Source organism: Varanus komodoensis, unplaced genomic scaffold (genome assembly GCF_004798865.1).
Source record: "Varanus komodoensis strain SLA01 unplaced genomic scaffold, ASM479886v1 scaffold73, whole genome shotgun sequence".
Taxonomy (NCBI): Eukaryota; Metazoa; Chordata; class Lepidosauria; order Squamata; family Varanidae; genus Varanus; species Varanus komodoensis.
Genome location: NW_025336386.1, coordinates 1,743,053 through 1,760,383, shown reverse-complemented (window position 1 = coordinate 1,760,383; position 17,331 = coordinate 1,743,053). Strand labels below are relative to the sequence as shown.

General features: G+C 50.4%; 1 protein-coding gene across 1 annotated transcript; it reads left to right on the top strand.

Moving 5' to 3' along the window:
- Positions 1-553: 553 nt before the first annotated feature.
- Positions 554-7,563, top strand: GFER (growth factor, augmenter of liver regeneration). Its single transcript, XM_044452623.1, has 3 exons — positions 554-761; positions 2,818-3,026; positions 5,074-7,563. The coding sequence occupies exons 1-3, from the start codon at positions 564-566 to the stop codon at positions 5,234-5,236; spliced, it is 570 nt and encodes a 189-aa protein (XP_044308558.1). The 5' UTR covers positions 554-563; the 3' UTR covers positions 5,237-7,563.
- The last annotated feature ends 9,768 nt before the right edge of the window (positions 7,564-17,331 follow it).

The window sequence follows — 17,331 nt, the reverse complement described above, 5'->3', positions numbered from 1 at the left end:
CCCTGTCTGTTCTTGCTTTTAGCTACAGGGGAGAAGGAGAGAGGGGAGGGGAAGGAATACCATTTTCTTAAGGCAACAGCAATATTAAGCGGTGACCTGGCTTGGAAAGCTGTGTTTTGTGAGAAAGAGGTGCATGTGTGATTTTATAACACAAAGGCACATATAAGCAACGTTTTTCTGTCAGGATTTATCCAAATTTTCCCAACACAGTCAATATGGCAGTGGAACCAGTTGCCAAGAGAGGTTGTGTGCTCTTCCACACTAGGGAGATTCAAGAAGAGGACAGTTATCTGAGAGAGATGTTATACATGGTATCGTGCACCAACAGGGAGCTGGACTGAGCGGCCGCCTCCAACCCATCTGTTCTATGGTTCTATGAAAACAGCGGGCATGTTCCATCATATGCCATTAAGTGTCTGAACCCTCGCAGAGCAGAGTCGGAAGAGGCCCATGAGGCCGCTGTGGCCGCGCCCCTCCCTTGCGCACAAGCGCTGGGCCTCCGCGCCGCCGTCGCCGTGGCAACAAGCACGGCGCTCCCACCGTGCCCCGCGCGCCTCCCAAAGATGGCGGCGCCCGCGCCGAGCCGGCCAGGCTTCGGTTTCCCCTTCCCCGTCCCTTCGCCTGGGGATCCTGCGGAGGGGCGGCCTCCGCCGGCCGCCGACACGACGACGACGACGACGACGAAGAAGCAGAAGCCTCCTTGCCGGGCCTGCATGGATTTCCGGAGCTGGATGCGGGAGCAGAAGAAACAGGTGGCCTCGGTGAGGGCCGGGGCTGGAGCCTTGGGGGACACTGGGCCTGCGGTGGGGGGAGCGGCGTCCTGGGGGGCACTGGGCCAGGAGCAGTGTCCCACGGCCGGGAGGGGAGGCAAATATTTCTGCCTGTCACGGCTCGGCGGGTGGACATGGCTCTCGTCGGAGGAGGCATGGACAGGAAAGGGAGCGAGAGGAGGGCAGGATTTGTGAGGCCCTGTGAACTGCTGTGGAAGGAATGCTATGGCTGCGAACCACTGCGCCCCCCCCCCCCCCGGTAGGGTTCTAATAAGCCAAGTGAACCAGAAGAACTGGAGACTGAAACCAGATATTTTATGAGGGATAAATGCAAAAGGAAATTCTTGCTGCAGAAAGAAGAAGAAAGCTTAGAAAGGCCAAAGAAGCACAGTTGCTAAGTGAAAAGCAAAAGGGGAGAGAGAGGGTTAGAATCCTGAATGCAACTTTTCAGCAACTGTTGAAGGACTTATTACACAAAGGACTTATTACAGCGGCCAGCGCAAAGAAATAGAAGAACATAGCAACAGAAGAAAAACAAGCGACCTCTTCCAGAAGAAAGGGAAATTCAAACCTAGATTGGGAATGCAGGAAGATCAACAGGGGACTATAACCAGGGTAAAATAAGATGGAGATAATATATGGAAGAATTATGGAGAAGAGATTAAAAGATGACAGGCTCCTTCAAAGAGGAGTTCGATGAGGAAGAACTCCCAATATTAGAAAGTGACATGAAAGTGCTGCTGAAAGCACTTGGAAGGAATAAAGCACCTGGAATAGATAGGTTATTAAGAGAACTATTTCAAGCTGCAACAACTGAATCAGTCCAAGTTCTAACAAGCATATGCCTATCAATATGGAACTCAAAACTCCAAAAAATGCCCCACAGACGAAATGTGTATACTTGCCAATCCTCAAGAAAGGAGATGCTAAGGATAAAGCCCCTGTAAGACCACTAATTTCCAATGTGAGCAAAATGATGCTTGAGGTGTTACAACAAAGATTTTTACTATATATGGAGTAAAAACCACCTGACATTCAAAATGTGAAAAGGAAGAGGTGCTTGAAATCACTTCACAAAAATGTGTTGGCTGCTAGACTGTATCAGCCAATCTCAAAAGAAGATTAAAGTATGCTTAATGCAAAGCCTTTGACTCTGTGTATTACAAGAAGCTATGGATGACTTTGATAGAAATGAGGTGCCTCAGCAATCCTCTCTCTGTTCAACCTCAAGAGTCACCTCTGTGCCACTGAGTGATAGGGATGGGAGAGACACTCTTCTCTAGGCAACCTAGTTAAATTTAAAGATAGTGTCTCTTTTCTAAGGCATTTTGTGAAAGGACTTAGTAGACTTGGATTAAAGGAGTAATTCAGCAGTATTAGGTGGCACTGGAATTTTGATTAAGGTTTATTGATTAAGGGTCTCTTCAGCCTGGAGAAGAGGAGACTCAGAGGGGATCTGTTGGTGACATACAGGTATGTGAGGGGGGTGTCACACAGAGGTGGGTAGAGACCTGTTCTCCCCTGCAGAGGAAGGCAGGACGTGTTCCAACGAAGCAAAGCTCAGGGAGCCAAGGTTCCGTTTGGATGCCAGGAAGCACTTCCTGACAGTTATTACCCCGAGGGTGTGGAATGGGCTTCCACGAGAGGTCGTTGAGGCCCCATCGGTACGGGTGTTCAAGGATAGGCTGGACGTCCACATGGTGGGCATGTCGTGAGAGGAGCCGGCTGGTGCCGGAGGTCAGACTAGATGGCCCGGGAGGCCCCTTCTGACTTGCTCTGTTTCTATGTTTCTATGTTTATGGATCGGGAGGAGGTGTGTGCATATACATGGGAAATTCTTTACTGTGATACTGCAGCATGTTTGTGTGTTATGTGGATCCATAGGAATCTATTGAACTGTACGGGCATGTAGGCATAAGGGCTCTCAAAATGTTAGTAGGCTGCATGTGTTTTGACCTGTAAGATACAATGGTACTGTCACAGATTGCAGAGTGTATGCGTGCTTTACTTCACTCCTTGTTCATGAATGCATGTTTTCCCAACCCAGGAAACTGAAGTCAAAGAGATCGAGATCCCGCCAGATTGTCCCCTAGACAGAGAACAACTGGGGAGATATTCATGGTCTTTTCTTCACACAATGGCAGCATATTACCCGGACCGGCCAAGTAAAATGGAGCAGCGAGACATGATACAGTTCATCCACTTATTTTCCAAGGTCTTCCCTTGTGATGAATGTGCAGAAGATCTGAGAGATAGGTGAGTCCTTTGTTGAATATATCCCTGACTATTTGTACTCTGCACCAAGAAGTTGAAATTCTGCAACAAAGTGATGCAAATTCAGCACCAAGCCCTTTTCAGTGAATTGTTTCATTATGCAAATTAAACAAACGTCCATGAGGTCTTCTATGTTACCTAATTCTGCCAAGTTTACTCTTCTGCATAATCTAGTCAATTTGCTTTTCAAAGGGAGACACAATGCAGGGTACTAAAGTGCTGTCCTCAGTCTTCTGGAAGGCTTGCTAACCCATTGCTCTGGTTACTGAAATATGATGCATTTGCCTGTGTGCTTTCAACTCTAACCTTACACAGGGCTAGAAATGTGCTGCTTTTGGAAATTATGAAACCCAAATATGCACCCAGAGGCGCATTCTTTTGTGTTTTCTACCTGCTCATAAGTCTATAAACAGGCATCTGTAAGTGAAATTATGCCAGCTTTTTGTTGTAACTGATAGCCAATTCTATTCAAAACTTATTTCTTTACCAACCTGAATTCTTCCTATAAAATAAACTGTATTACTTTTATCACCTGTCTTTTGGAACTACATAGAAATGACTTTCTATGAACTACACTGAAGACTGTAAACTTGCAATATTTCAGAATGATAGCTTATATTGGTTTTCCCTTTTATATCTGTTATGTAAGATATTTGTCCAAATGCTATATTTCTTATTTAGTTGTTCATCCTCTATAGCTTACTATAAGTTACAGTGATTTGATTCAAGAAAATCATAGAACTGTAAGGCCAGATACTGAGCCTGTTCCTCAAGACAGAGAAAGGACCAAGGATTTTCCATTTTAAATAACCTGGACTGGAAACTTGGCTGCTTGTGCTTTTAGGCAATATGCAGTATGGGCAGGATTCAGATTCAACTGCTTGCCTGTCATTGGCAGAGAAAGTCCAATGGACCAAAACTGGCTTTGTGTGGGTAGCTGCTTGCCTTCATTTAATCATTAGGTCCATTGTTTGTCCCGTCTTTTCATTAGCATTTTCATAAGGTAAGAAATAAATAAGAGTGATCCAATAGAAAATGGCCTGCACTGTCTGCTGCTGAATGGCCACAACAGAACGGACAAGTGGAAGGTGGGCTTGGCCCCTTTTGTTGTAGCAGTTCCTGCTCCAGAAGCATCAGGACGCCAGCATTTGGGAGGAAGTGCATGCATTTCACTAACCTGATGCACATCTTTAAAAACAAAAGGCACTATTTTCTCATAACCAGTAAAATGCAGAATTGCACTAGGGTATCAGCTGCTATATGAGCAGCAAAGGCATAGAAATGTTAATAATAATAATAATAATAATAATAATAATAATAGATTATTGCACAAAATGAAAAAGTCAGTCAGTTGATTTTAATTGCATATAAACATAGGTTTTTGTAATGTTACCAGAAAAGGGAGATGATCACAAACAATAAGAGGAAAAAGCCAAACAACAACCAGTACAAGTCACTATGTACCCAATGTATAGTTTTTAGGCCCTTTATTTTAGTATTTTTTTAGCTGCTGCAGTGAATAAAACTACTTGATTAGTTATAAGGATCCCTATTTACTTTGCTTAGCAAAAGAAAAAATGAATTAGCCAAATGTGTGTTTCCCCCCAAAGTATTTCTCACCTATAAGAGGCAGTGTTTCACAAGAATGTTTCTTTTAAGCATAATATTGGAAAGCTAAGCCCCAACCTTAAGTCTGGCTGTTGCCTCTAGTTTTTTGGCAATCCTCCCAGTAAATTTAAAGACTGCTCTTTTCATCGAATGTAACAGACTGCCAGACATTTCCCTACATCCTGGTAAAGTAAATTAATTTTACACTGTTCCAAAATCCATATTAATGTATGGATAATCCCTTATTCAGGCGAACCTAAAGGGCACCAACTCAGGCAAGAAGTTACAAAAAGCAGGTTGGTGGGAAGAACAACAAAAAAGTGAGATCTCTCTTGCCTTCCTAGCCTATGAAGCTTAGGAAAAATGTGGGCTGGAGATACAAAATGGCACCCAGCTTTGATTGGTTTTCCCTTATTCACAGAATACGAAGAAATCAACCTGATGCCAGCAACAGACGTAACCTGACACAGTGGTTTTGCCAGATTCACAATGAGGTGAATAAGAAGCTGGGAAAGCCAGAATTCGACTGTTCTCTTGTAGATGAGCGTTGGCGGGATGGTTGGAAGGATGGGTCCTGTGATTAGCGAGGTTGTCTAACTTGATTAAACCCCCCACCCCATCAGAATCAAACCAGGGACGGACCTTTGCCAGGATATGCAAATGTGCCTTTGTATGGGGTCTCACGTGATGGACGCAGGGAGCAGGAGTCACTGCGTGTGCACTGCATCGTTACCTCTGGTTTGGGGAAATGCAGCACTATCGTTCTTGCAATGTTGTGGGATACATTTCTGCCTCCTGGTTGTCTCTTCCTCCTCACAGTCCTAGGTCTCTTCCAGCTGCAAGCAAGCACTGCCTTTAAAATTTGGTCAGTTCTTGGAAGAGATTCCTCTAACCCCTGGTCATAGATTCTCAAAGTCCTGCATACCCTGTGAGCAGGTGCCCGTGCGCCCAGCCCCGCCCTCTTCTTGCTTTTGGTGTGGTTGCTTGTAAGTGTGTCCAGGCCTTGTTTCTATTTTCTTCTATTGCCCTTGTAATCTGGAACACTCTTAGCCATTTCAGAGTGGGAGTGACATAAACTCAACTACTTGGGAACCGTTCCGGCTGACATTTCTCAAGGGATGTCTTCTTCACCATGAAGCTCTCAAAGCACAGCAGCTGACATTATTAGTGTGCAAATTTTGGTCTTTCCTTTCGGTTATCAGCAATATGTGTTTGTCATTAGCATTTCCCTCTCTCTGGCCAGACCAGGGAAAAGAGGACAATCCAAATCAATGCATGAAATAAGCACAGGAGAACCATGATTAGGCAGCTTATGAAATGCGCTGAAATAACTCTTGGGAGTGAGAACTCACAAACCTTATATTAGTCCCACAGCATGGGGGGAAGTCTCTGACGTTTCTTTTCAACCAATTGGGTTTTTTTTAACCTGTCAGAACTTCATAAGCCAAAGGTCAATGATCAGGGAGAGAGTCTAAAGGAATGTGCTCTGAGCACACCAGATCAGAGGCGTCTGCTGAAAATCCATGTGGCACAATCAGCTCAGGCTGGCTGTGGCCAGTCAGCAGCAGGAACTTTTGTGGGGGCCAGAAGTTTATGACCTAGCATTTGGGTATTTTCAAGAGATTTTAGGCCATGCACACAGTACAAATGGGCTGGAATCTTTCCCCTGCTGCTAAAGAGAATTCTGAGTAGTAGATGGTGCTGGATCAGTATAAATGTAAAGTTAACTTTGGCCACAAGTAGAATTCAGAAACATTTTTCTCTTAAGAGATATTTCTGGATCAGGCCAATCTCTTTATACAATTAACAATGGTTCCTTGATTGCTCATTCAAGCTATGGAGAATGTTGGAAGCTCTCATTTGAAGTTTGTAACAAGCAGTTTCCATCTTGTCCATATACAGCAAACAGGTTTGAAAGATTAATTTACGAGCAGCTGGGTTGTTGGCTATCAAACTATGGTTTGATACTCTAGATTGTTACTTGATTCATTCATCTCCCATTTTCATTATGAGCCTCACATCAAATAAAGTTGTTTTATTGGATTGGAAACAAACAGATAGCTCATTGGGCAACTTCCTGAGTATATGTGTGTATGTTCATTGCATTTATTTTTACTGAGAGTCCTAACAGTTTTCTAAGAGCCAACCTGTTCATCTGAGTAGCAGTCTGCAATTAAAGCTGCTTTGCCATTTACTAATGCAGGCCAAATGCAAATCATGGAAAATTGCCCTGCCACTAGGCTTCCCTCATACCTGATGCGTGTGGGGCTGTTTTGTTTTGGGCAGAAAAGGGGCATTAGGCAGTTTATATGTCTGTATGATCCCCTTGTGAATTAACTCCTCAGTAAATCTGTTTGTGACCAGAAAACTTAGGAACCAGGGACTAAGACTTGATTGCCCCCTCTGTAATTCACTGTGTTTAGTCCTTTCTTTCCAAGCTTAGATTGTATCATGTTCAATGGGAACCAAAAGCTTTACTGGCTTAGGATTGCCAAGTCATGGACAGACCCTGAAAGGCTCCAAGAGAAAATGTAGCTGTTCAGCAGGCTGACTGGGAGTCAAGTTATAATACCACTAGTTCAAACAGGTGGGTAAATGGCCAGCAGGAAAATGAGGTGTGAAGCTCAGCGGCCGTAGCCTTGCTTGGTGATGCCAATGTGCCCTCTTAGCTGCTGGGCAAGGAGCTGACCACCCTGTAGACCTGCATGGCTAAAACCAAATGGATTTTTGATGAAGGAGGAACATAATGTTTTTCACCATGAATTTCAAGAAGTCAAGCTGCCCTGTATTTTTGTTAAGCATTTCATTATCATTTGAATGATCTTGAAGGCAATTGTGAAGTGTGTCTCAAAATGTATTTATTTCCTGTGTGGTGAGCAAATAATAAAAGTAAATACTTAGTATTTCCTTCCTCCATTTTCAAAACATATTTTTTTGCTGATGTTACTGGCCTCGCTAGACTTGGAGAGAGTTATGGAACCTATCTGTAATCTCACTTCACTAACATTGTATGACTTTTCTAGCAAATTAAGTATCAGATTAGAATATACATGTTTGTAGGGAGATGGCAACTTTGCCAGTTCAGCGCCCCGCCTAACTCCCAGGACTGATCAACTTGCCGAAATACTTGAGCATGAGCTCAACACAGGGTGCACCCGTTGGGGTTGGGTGCAAGAATTCTGGGTTTGTTGTGCTGAGAGAAGACCTCCCTGTCCATGTCAGCTGGGGCTGATGGACATTGCTGCATTGACGCATACTTCAGTTACACGGAATTGTTTAACCTAATCAGCACTGGGTTTGGGGAGGGTGGGGCTGGGAAGGGATGGAGCGAGCACGCAAGGCAGCACGGTTGTAGTGGTGGCCCCGTGCAGGCCGGCCGGGCGGCCCTTCCCGTGCTGCTCTGACGCTGGCAGCTGCTACGCTGGTGCTTGCTTAGGGCCCGGCAGTCCTCAGCAGTGCCTTCCAAGCAGCAGAGTGGAAGACAGCCATCCTGCAAAAAGCCCTACCCAAGCCCAGGGCTAGCTAGTAAAAGCCTCCTCACTGCCAGAGCAACACGGCCGAGGAACCGGCTGCCTCGAGAGGTGGTGGCTCTCCCACACCGGGGACACTCGGAAAGAACCTGGGCAGCCACCTGAGTGCGGTGGTGTCCTTCAGCAGCAGGGGGTTGGGCTCGATGGACTTCGTGGCCCCTTCGAGCTCTTCTCTGATCCTATGATCTTCCTTTTTAGTCACAAAAAACAACCCCCGGGCCATGGTGGATCATAATTCGTCTCCCCCCTCCCTCTCAGATGAATTAGGTATTTTCTCAGCTAACTAGGAGCTCACCCGTGGAAGCTTGGCCAAGACATCTTCCTTAATCCAAACTCCAGATTTGTCCAGACAAACTGTCGTGCGTGCATGCTTATCAGGATGCATCTTGGGAGCTGCAGTTTGGAAAGCTATAGTTTGCCATGACATGCATCGCTCTCTTACACACACGCCCTGTCACTCTTGCTGAAACTGGTAATGACCATTGAGGATCCAAATCCAGTCGAACGAGAGGTGCAGCAGGATTGTAATTTCCTGGAAGCAAGAAGGGGCTTAAAGCAACTCAGTGGGCGGTTCTCACATCATAACAAGCCATGATGGTTTCTGCCCCAGGGTGTTCCTTCATGCCAGCTAAATCATGGCCTGCTGTTAATACGCAGTGCATTTGGTTTCTGGGGATGCACAGAGAGAGCAGTGGTGTCTTCTATGGTTTCTGCACTTTTCTGGCCATGTGAACCCAGGAACACGGCTTCCACATGCCTACCATAGTGTCCAGTGGAAAGAGCAGCTGCTGGAGGAGATGCCCCTGCCTTTGGCCTGCATCTTCCCAGTCTGCCTAGCAATATGTGCCACAGCTGTGCCTGGACTGACCGCTCCGCACAGTCCAGGCACAGCTGCCCTCTGCTGCGCTCTGGATGGCCACCCTAGTTTTGGATGCTCACCAGCAGAGAAGCGAGCCTCCCTGCAGCAGCAGCAGCCATGGAGGTGCTGCTGCCCGATAACTGAGGTTTGCAAAGCACCACCGTCCAGCTGCTCTGGCATTGCCTTTCTGGCAGAAGCAGCTCTCCTCTCGGCAAAGTTGCTTCTGTGCACGGGCAGCCCATGAGGCATTGCGGACGGACGAGCTGGGCCTCCCGCCCTGCCTCCCACCTCCTCCTCCTCTCCTGTCTTGTCGGGATGGGCAACAGCCCCTGCCACACGTTCCCAACTGCTGGCCCATGCCAGGAGCTCGGCCACAACCAGGAAGAGCCCGCCCCAGCCCTCCCACGTTCCTCCCTCGCAGGCTAGCCCCATGGGAGGGCGGTGAGGAGCGTTCTCCAGGGAAATGCCCCTGGGGTGGCTTTGATCTGAGAACGGCGGGGCAGTGGCCGGAGTGGCACTCCACCGCCCATCCAGACAGGGGAGGCCGCCCTTCGGGATCGACCACCTTCCCGAAGGAGGAGCCGGCGCAGGGCCCAGCAAGCCAGGCACACGGCCAGTGAGTGGGCAGCTGGATGCGGGCGTGCCGGGCCCACCGGCAGGCCAACTGGAGGAGGCCAGGAGGGGATGCCCCCGCCAGGGCAGCCCCTGCGCCCCGTGGCAGTACCTCTGTGTGTGCCTCCACAGCAAGCGCAAGGCAGGCAGTGTGCCGCTGGCTGGGGAACTTGTCACTTGCTGGGAACTGTCATAAGCTGTTCCAACCCCAGGGAAACCGGGGTGGGCCACTGACCGCCTTTGGGCTGGGTGGACAACAGCACCTCCGGCAGCACAGGCGGCTCTGGCGAGGTTATTGGGCAGGGCAGGGCAGCCTCCCAACACCATCTTCGAGCCCAGCATGGCGGCCTGCCTCCCGGGACTGGCTACCGCTGCAGCACCCACCCCCGGCCTCACCTCGCCCATGTCTTCCTTCGCCATGTCACACAGCCCCTGGGGTGCAGGAGCAGACCCAGCATCACACGGGGTGGACAACTGCCACCATCCTGGGTGTGCTTGCTGTCGCCCTCCAAGCCATTTGGGAGACCGTTTCTGCTCAGGAGGTGCCCATGCAGGTAAGGGGGGGCCCATGGTCCAGGTGCCCTGAACCGCTGCCCTTTTCATGCACAGACCATGTGGGAGGAGGGGAGCATTTTGTGGGCGGGACCTGCCTGATGAGGCCATGTGCTCCTGCAGGCCCTCACTGGGGGAGGAATGCTGGCGGGCAGGCACTCGCGTGGAGCCTCACTGGGCCTTTCCTCATGAGGAGGCGGGGTGGCTTTCCATGCTGGCCCTGGATGACTAGGATGGCGCTCACACCCTCGCCACCTTGGCCCTGCTCACAGCCGATGACCATCCAAGGTCCAAACACGGTGAGTGTTGGGAGCAAAAGAGATGGTGGGCTTGGACCACTGACCTCCCTGGAGACACTGACTCAGAATCGGAAAGAGAGCAGAGTTTCAGTGAGATTGGGGAGCACGGCTTAGCTCAAGGTTCTGGATGCAATGGGGAGCAGGAGGTGATTCTCTCAAGGCCAGAAGCTTTGCTGTACCAGGCAGTTCATGGGATGGCCAAGACGCACAGATAGTGGGAGGGGCCATGGGGATGAGGAATTCCCAGGCACAGACCAGTCCCCTCCATGGCAAGGTGTCAGCAGAGGTGAGCGGCCTAATTGCAGGCGCCGGGGGAGGGACACCCTAATTATGGGAGATTTCAGTCTCCCGGATATCAGTTGGGGGGCTCACTCAGTGGTGACAGCCAGGTCACGTCGCTCCCTAGAAGCTATAGAGGGAGGGTTTTTCACCCAGAGGGTCCGAGAGGCGACGAGGGCGGGAAACATCCTTGGCTTGGTCTTGACCAATAGGGAGGAGCTGATAGATGAAGTATAGATTAGGGGAGCTCTGGATGCAAGTGATCACTCCATCCTTTGCTTTGAGATCAGGGGACTGGGGACGTGCAGCAGGTCGAGCACTAGAAGCTGGGACTTCAAGAGGGCCAACTTTGTCCAACTGAAGGCCAGACTGGGGAAAGTCTCCTGGGACAGGTTACTGGAAGGAAAGCGAGTTGAGGAGGGGTGGGTGGCACTCAAAAGGGAGGTTTTGGAGGTGCAAGCCTTGACGATACCTCTAGTCAGTAAGGTGGGGAGGCGGAGGAGAGCCCCGCCATGGATGCGAAAGGAGGTGGTTAGAGGGATTAGACGCAAGAGGAGCCTCCGTAGGAAATGGGTACTGGGGCAAATAGACAAAAGGGTATACCGGAAGGAGGAGGCCCGTTGCAGAAGGATTCTTTGTAAGGCTGACTACATGCTGAGATTTGCCAAGAATATCAAGAGCAATAAAAAGGGCTTCTTTCAGCATGTAAATAGGAAGAGGAAGGGGAGACAAGTAGTGGGCCTGCTAAATAAGGAGGAAGGAGATCCAGTGACTGATACGAGGGAACAGGCACAGATGCTAAATGACTATTTTGCCTCTGAGTTTTCCCCAAAGCCAGACGGGGGAGATCTGCATAGGAGATTAAATGAGGCTGGGGGCACAGATTAGAGTCACCCCCCTTGAAGTCGAGGGGCTCCTCAGGGCATTGGACATTACAAAGGTGCCAGGCCCTGATGGGTTACACCTGAGAGTACTTAGAGAGTTGGCAGGGGTTCTCTCACGCCCGCTGGCCTCCATTTTTGGGGCCTCATGGAGAACGGGTGAAGTTCCAGAGGACTGGAAGGTGGCATCAGTGGTCCCAATTTCAAAAAGGGTAGTAGAAGGGACATGGGGAATTACAGACCAGTTAGTCTTATGTCCATTGTAGGAAAAACAATGGAAAGGCTCATAATAGCGAGAGTTCCAGTGATGCTGGATAGGGAAGGGAGGCTGACAGCCACACAACACGATTTCCGCAATAACAGGTCCTGCCAGACAAACCTTGTGGAATTCTATGACAAGGTTTCGAGGTGGCTAGATGGAGGGAATGCGCTGGATGTGGTATACCTGGATTTCAGCAAGGCCTTTGACAAAGTGCCCCATGATAGCCTGGTTGAGAAAATTTTGGGATACACCAAAGCACTGTCCGGCGGATTAGGGCATGGCTGACTGACCGAAAGCAGAGGGTAACCATTAGTGGGGAATCATCAGGATGGTGGCCAGTGACAAGCGAGGTCCCCCAGGGCTCTGTCCTGGGGCCAATTCTGTTTGATCTTTTCATAAATGACATGGAAGAAGGGGTGAACAGTCTGCTGATCAAATTCGCAGACGACACTAAAACTGGGGCAGTGGCCACAACTGAGGAGAAGGTACTCCAGATCCAAAAGGATCTGGACAGACTATGGAAGTGGGCAGGAGACAACAGGATGGTGTTCAATGTGGATAAGTGCAAGGTCTTGCACTTGGGGCATAGGAATAGGTGTCATAAGTACAGGTTAGGGGACAAGTGGCTGGAGAGCAGCACTTGTGAAAGGGACCTCGGGGTGCTGGTTGACTGCAGGCTGAACATGAGCCAGCAGTGTGATGTGGTGGCCAAGAGGGCGAACGCCACCCTTGGTTGCATAGCCAGAAGTGTGGCTTCTAGTTCGAGAGAGGTATTACTACCGCTCTGTATGACTTTAGTGCATCCACAGCTGGAGTGTTGTGTTCAGTTGTGGGCCCCTCATTACAGGAAGGATATAGCCAGGTTGGAGTCAGTGCAGCGTAGGGCCACAAGGTTGGTGGCTGGTTTGCAGGGGATGCCATATGAGGCGTGACTGAGGGAACTGGGTCTCTGCAGCCTGGAGAAGAGGAGACTCCGAGGGGATCTGTTGGCGACCTGCAGGTATGTGAGGGGGTGTCACACGGAGGTGGGTAGAGACCTGTTCTCTCCTGCAGAGGAAGGCAGGACGCGCTGCAACGGAGCAAAGCTCAGGGAACCAAGGTTCCATTGGATGCCAGGAAGCACTTCCTGACAATTGGGACCCCGAGGGTGTGGAATGGGCTTCCACGGAAGGTGGTGTTCAAGGTGTGGGTGTTCAAGGATAGCCTGGACGTGCACATGGTGGGCATGTTCTGAGCAGAGCCAGCTGGGGCCAGGGGTCAGACTAGATGGCCCGGGAGGTCCATTCTGATTTGCTCTGTTTCCATGTTTCTAAGAGGAGGTGTGCTTGCCTTCAGTGAGCCCCCCCCCACCAAAGGGTTCAGGCCCAGGCCTGTTCATTAGGAGAGTTCCTGGAGGAAGCCACTAGACTGGGTTCAACAAACCACTCTGTGCATGCTCAGAGATTCATTCCAGGCAATTTGTACTTGGAAGTATTAAAAAAATGTTTCGCAAGGCCATTGGCTCATGGCTGCTGTTCGTCTGAAGAGTGGCCCACAGCTGCAAGGAAGCACCGCACTGGGCTCTGCGTGCTCCTCACAGGCACCCGGTGCAAGCTGCTTGCAGCATCGGCCCCTGCCCCCACCTGCTGCCTTTGCTCCGGGCAGGTCATCGCTTGCATGGTCTTCCGGGCAACAGCACATGTGATCAGAGCTCCACCTGGCAGATGTGATTGAGGGGGAGCATTTGAGAGTTTTGGGAGCTGGGGTACACCCAGGTGGGTTGCCGTGAAGGCAGAAGTCAGTATTTTCAAATCGGCTGATTGGGGGTGCTACAAGCACACTTTTAAGAGCCATTCTTGGCCTTCCTTTTTGGTTTAGAGGATCAGACCAGTCCAGTAATAAGTTATAAGCTGGCACAATTTTCTTAAAAATACACCCTGATTAAAATTTAGTAGGGACTATGATGGGGCGGGGAGGAGAACAGCAAATGAGCTTGCTTCAGATCTCAGGATCCCTTTGGGGGCTTGATGGTCAGCTGCCAGGGGAGCTGAAGGATGCCCCTGCCTGCCAGCCAAGTATTATCCTGGTGGATGTCAGGTAACTGAGGAAGGGAACTCTTAAGGTTAGAGAAATGAGGTGTCCTGCTAAGATTTTGATGGCTGGGATGTGTTTAGAATGGGCAGAAATGATGAGCTGTGCAGAAAGAGCTACTCAAAGAAGGCTTTTTCAAAATTGCCCTGTTTTCAATAGAATGTTAATCCTGTATTAGGGTTAGGGGTGTGCAGCAGGTTAGGGTTAGGGTCAGAAAAACGAGGTGACTGTTAAGATTTTGATGGTTGGAATGTGTTTAGAATGGGCAAAAATGATGAGTTAGGGCTTTCCTCATTAGAAATCAGAAATAGCTGCAGAGAGACTCTGACTAACCTGTAACTGAGAAAAGCAAAATGGCAGTGCTTTGTTACAAATTGTGAAAGTGACATTTTCCTGGCTCCCCCCACATGTGCCTCCCCTCAAACAGGAGAGGAACATAGGAGAATCCCGAGGGGCAGACTATATGCGGGGGGGGGGGGACTAATTGTAAAGCATTTATTTCTTTTCTCTGTGGAAACTGGCAGGGTGCGCACCTCGTACATCAGCTGGTCTCCAAGTGGTGGTGCTTGCAGTTGCCCATGCAGTGAGTGGAGCCAGCTCGTGTTCTCACTGCCAGTGGGGAACCCCCTGCATGGAGCTGCCTGCTCGCGGTGGAAGACAAGCCCTGAAAGAACTCCGGTGCTCCTGATTCTGATGGAAAGGTGCGTCTGCCTGTCTTCCCGGTCCTGAGCAGGGAAGTGATGTCATAGTTGTCATGGCATCAGGTATCCATGAAATGAAAATCATCATGGTGACGTTAGGCAACGCAGGAGCGGCAAATGCTGCAGAACCACGTCTTGAATCTGAGAGAATTCCTGTTCATCCCAGATGTTGTGCTGCATCCGCATTAAAATGCCCCGCTTTCCACTTAAGCAGACAGCTGGAACCACTAATACTTCTATCCTTAATGACTGATGTGGTGAGAATCCTTCTAGAACCATTCATTGGAAGTGAGGAGGAGAATAATCTGTGTCTTTACCGATCATTAACAGGGAGTGGGAGGATGACAATAATATTTAGCATGTAGACTGCTTGGAACGCTTCGCGTGCATTAATTACCCTACTAAATTCTGAACAGTGGTCCTGCAAAGCTGGTCAATATTTCCGCATATTCCCAAGACAGGTCTGTGGCCACTCAGTAAGTGGATGGCAGGCACTTAATGGTCCCTTACGCTCCCTCTGAGCCCCCGTCCTACTGCCTGCACTTTGACTAAGGGACCAGGGCCAAGCTCTGCAGGACTCCGCGTACCTCTGCCCGAGCAGTGGCAACTTGGTACTGATGCGATTGAGAAGGCTCCTCAGGACAGCTGCCATGCCTCCTTTTACGAGTGTTAGGGTTCATCCATCTCTCAGCACGTTTAGCTGAAAGAAGTCTCGGGGCGTCCTAGCCTGTGCTTGAGGCGCATGGCTCATCTTCACTCCCTTGTGAGTTGCAGACAGGCGGCATGTGGAGGAACAGCAAAGGCCCAGCAGGCCCTCCATGTGCCTGGCGTGGAGCAAACCTGCATCGCCATTCCTGCAAAAGTGATCCTTGCTTCCCAGGGGTGACAGAGTCCCGCCCCCTCAACAAGCTCCCAGGAAATGCTGGCTGACACCTGGCAATTGCTGGCAGAGGTAATCGGAATCTGCTGCAGTCTCTTGCAGTTGCTTTCATGGTGCAGGACTGTGAAAAGGATCACAGGAACATGAGCAAAGAATGTTTTGGGGAGACGCACAAAGTGAGAAGGGCTTCTGGGCTGGTCCCAGCCAAGCCACAGTCATGCCTCCCCACTCCTGGAGATCTTTCTTCCTCAGAGACTGGATTTCATCCAGGTGTGCCACTTACTCTTCTAATAATCAAGGAGATCAACCCTGACTGCTCTTTAGAAGGCCAGATCCTGAGGATGAAACACAAATACTTTGGCCACCTAATGAGAAGGAAGGACTCACTGGAGAAGAGCCTGATGCTGGGAACAATGGAAGGCAAAAGGAGAAGGGGAGGGCAGAAGTTGAAGTGGCTGGATGGGGTCACTGGGGCAGTGGGTGTGGGCTTGGGTGGACTCCGGGAGATGGTGGAGGACAGGAGAGCCTGGAGGAATCTTGTCCATGGTGTCGTGATGGTCCAAGCTTGCCTTTGCAACTAAACAATAACAAAACAACAATTTACAGTATGTGGATACCATATTACTGGCAAAAAGCAGAAGCAAATTGAAATGATTTCTGATGGAAATGAAAGTGTGAAAGCAGGCCTGCAGCTGAACAAAACAAAAGTTAGGACCGCAGAAGAAATACGCAACTTTAAAGATAACAATGAAGAAATTGAAATTGTGAATGTCTTTACATATCTTGGCTCAGTCATGCATTCAGGCAGGACAGCATCCAAGAAATCAGGGTCAGGGTTCAAGTTGGAAGAGATTTGGTAGGGCAGCAGTGAAGGAGCAAGAAACGATGGTTGAATGTCAGGACATTTAACTGGAAGGAAGCTGCAGGGTTGAGTTTAGAACAGCTGCGTGGGGCTGTCACAGACAAGACGTCTTGCGGGGGTTTTCACTCCTTCATAGGGTTGCCAGATGTCGGATTATTTGAGCAAACCCAGCAAGAAAATTTAAAATTGTCCTTAATTAGAAACGGCTTGGGGAATTCTCTTAATATTTAGCAGTACAGAAATTGGTTACTACTAACAAACGTTTTACGACGGCTTCCAAAAGGGTCACTCGGGGAGGAGACCATGAAGGGTCTGGTGGGGCTGCCTCCACGGTGGCCGGCTGCTGAGCACTCAGAGCAGGAGAGGCCCTTCGCCCGGGACGCCCCAGGGGTGGGCTGCCTGGAGCAGAGGGGAGGCCGGAGGGGCCATGGCCCGGCCGATGCTTCAGGCTCTGGGCGCGTAGAAGAAAGCCCCGCTCCCGGGCGGGGGCGCACACGCCGGCAGGGGCCAAGCAGGGGCCAGGCATCCCCTCCGCCCCCGGCGCCCCCTCCCACACCCCCCCTGGCGGCCAGGGCAGCCCTCGGCATCGCGGCATTGCGGGCGGGGGGCAGCCAGGGGCAGCCCGCCGGGGGCGGAGGGTCTCTGGCGGCGGCGGCGGCGGCGCGCGGTCCCGCGAGCGCTTCCCTGCAGGAGCAGGAGGAGGGCGCAGGAGGAGCGCGGTCCTCCGCGGCTCCCGGCCCGGCCCGGCCCGGCCCACCCCGCGCGGGCAGCACCTTGGACAGCGGCCTCTCCGGCGGGAGGCGGGCACCGGGGGCGCCCGGAGGAGCCTCGGCCGGCAGGGCAGCCGCCGCCGCCGCCGCCGCGCCGCGCAGGGCAGGGAAGGCGCGGGGCC

Coding starts and splice junctions, on each gene's coding strand:
- GFER (XM_044452623.1), top strand. CDS start 564: ATGGCGGCGCCCGCGCCGAGCCGGCCAGGCTTCGGTTTCCCCTTCCCC. Junction 762..2,817: donor AGAAGAAACAGGTGGCCTCG/GTGAGGGCCGGG, acceptor TTCCCAACCCAG/GAAACTGAAGTCAAAGAGAT. Junction 3,027..5,073: donor GCAGAAGATCTGAGAGATAG/GTGAGTCCTTTG, acceptor CCTTATTCACAG/AATACGAAGAAATCAACCTG.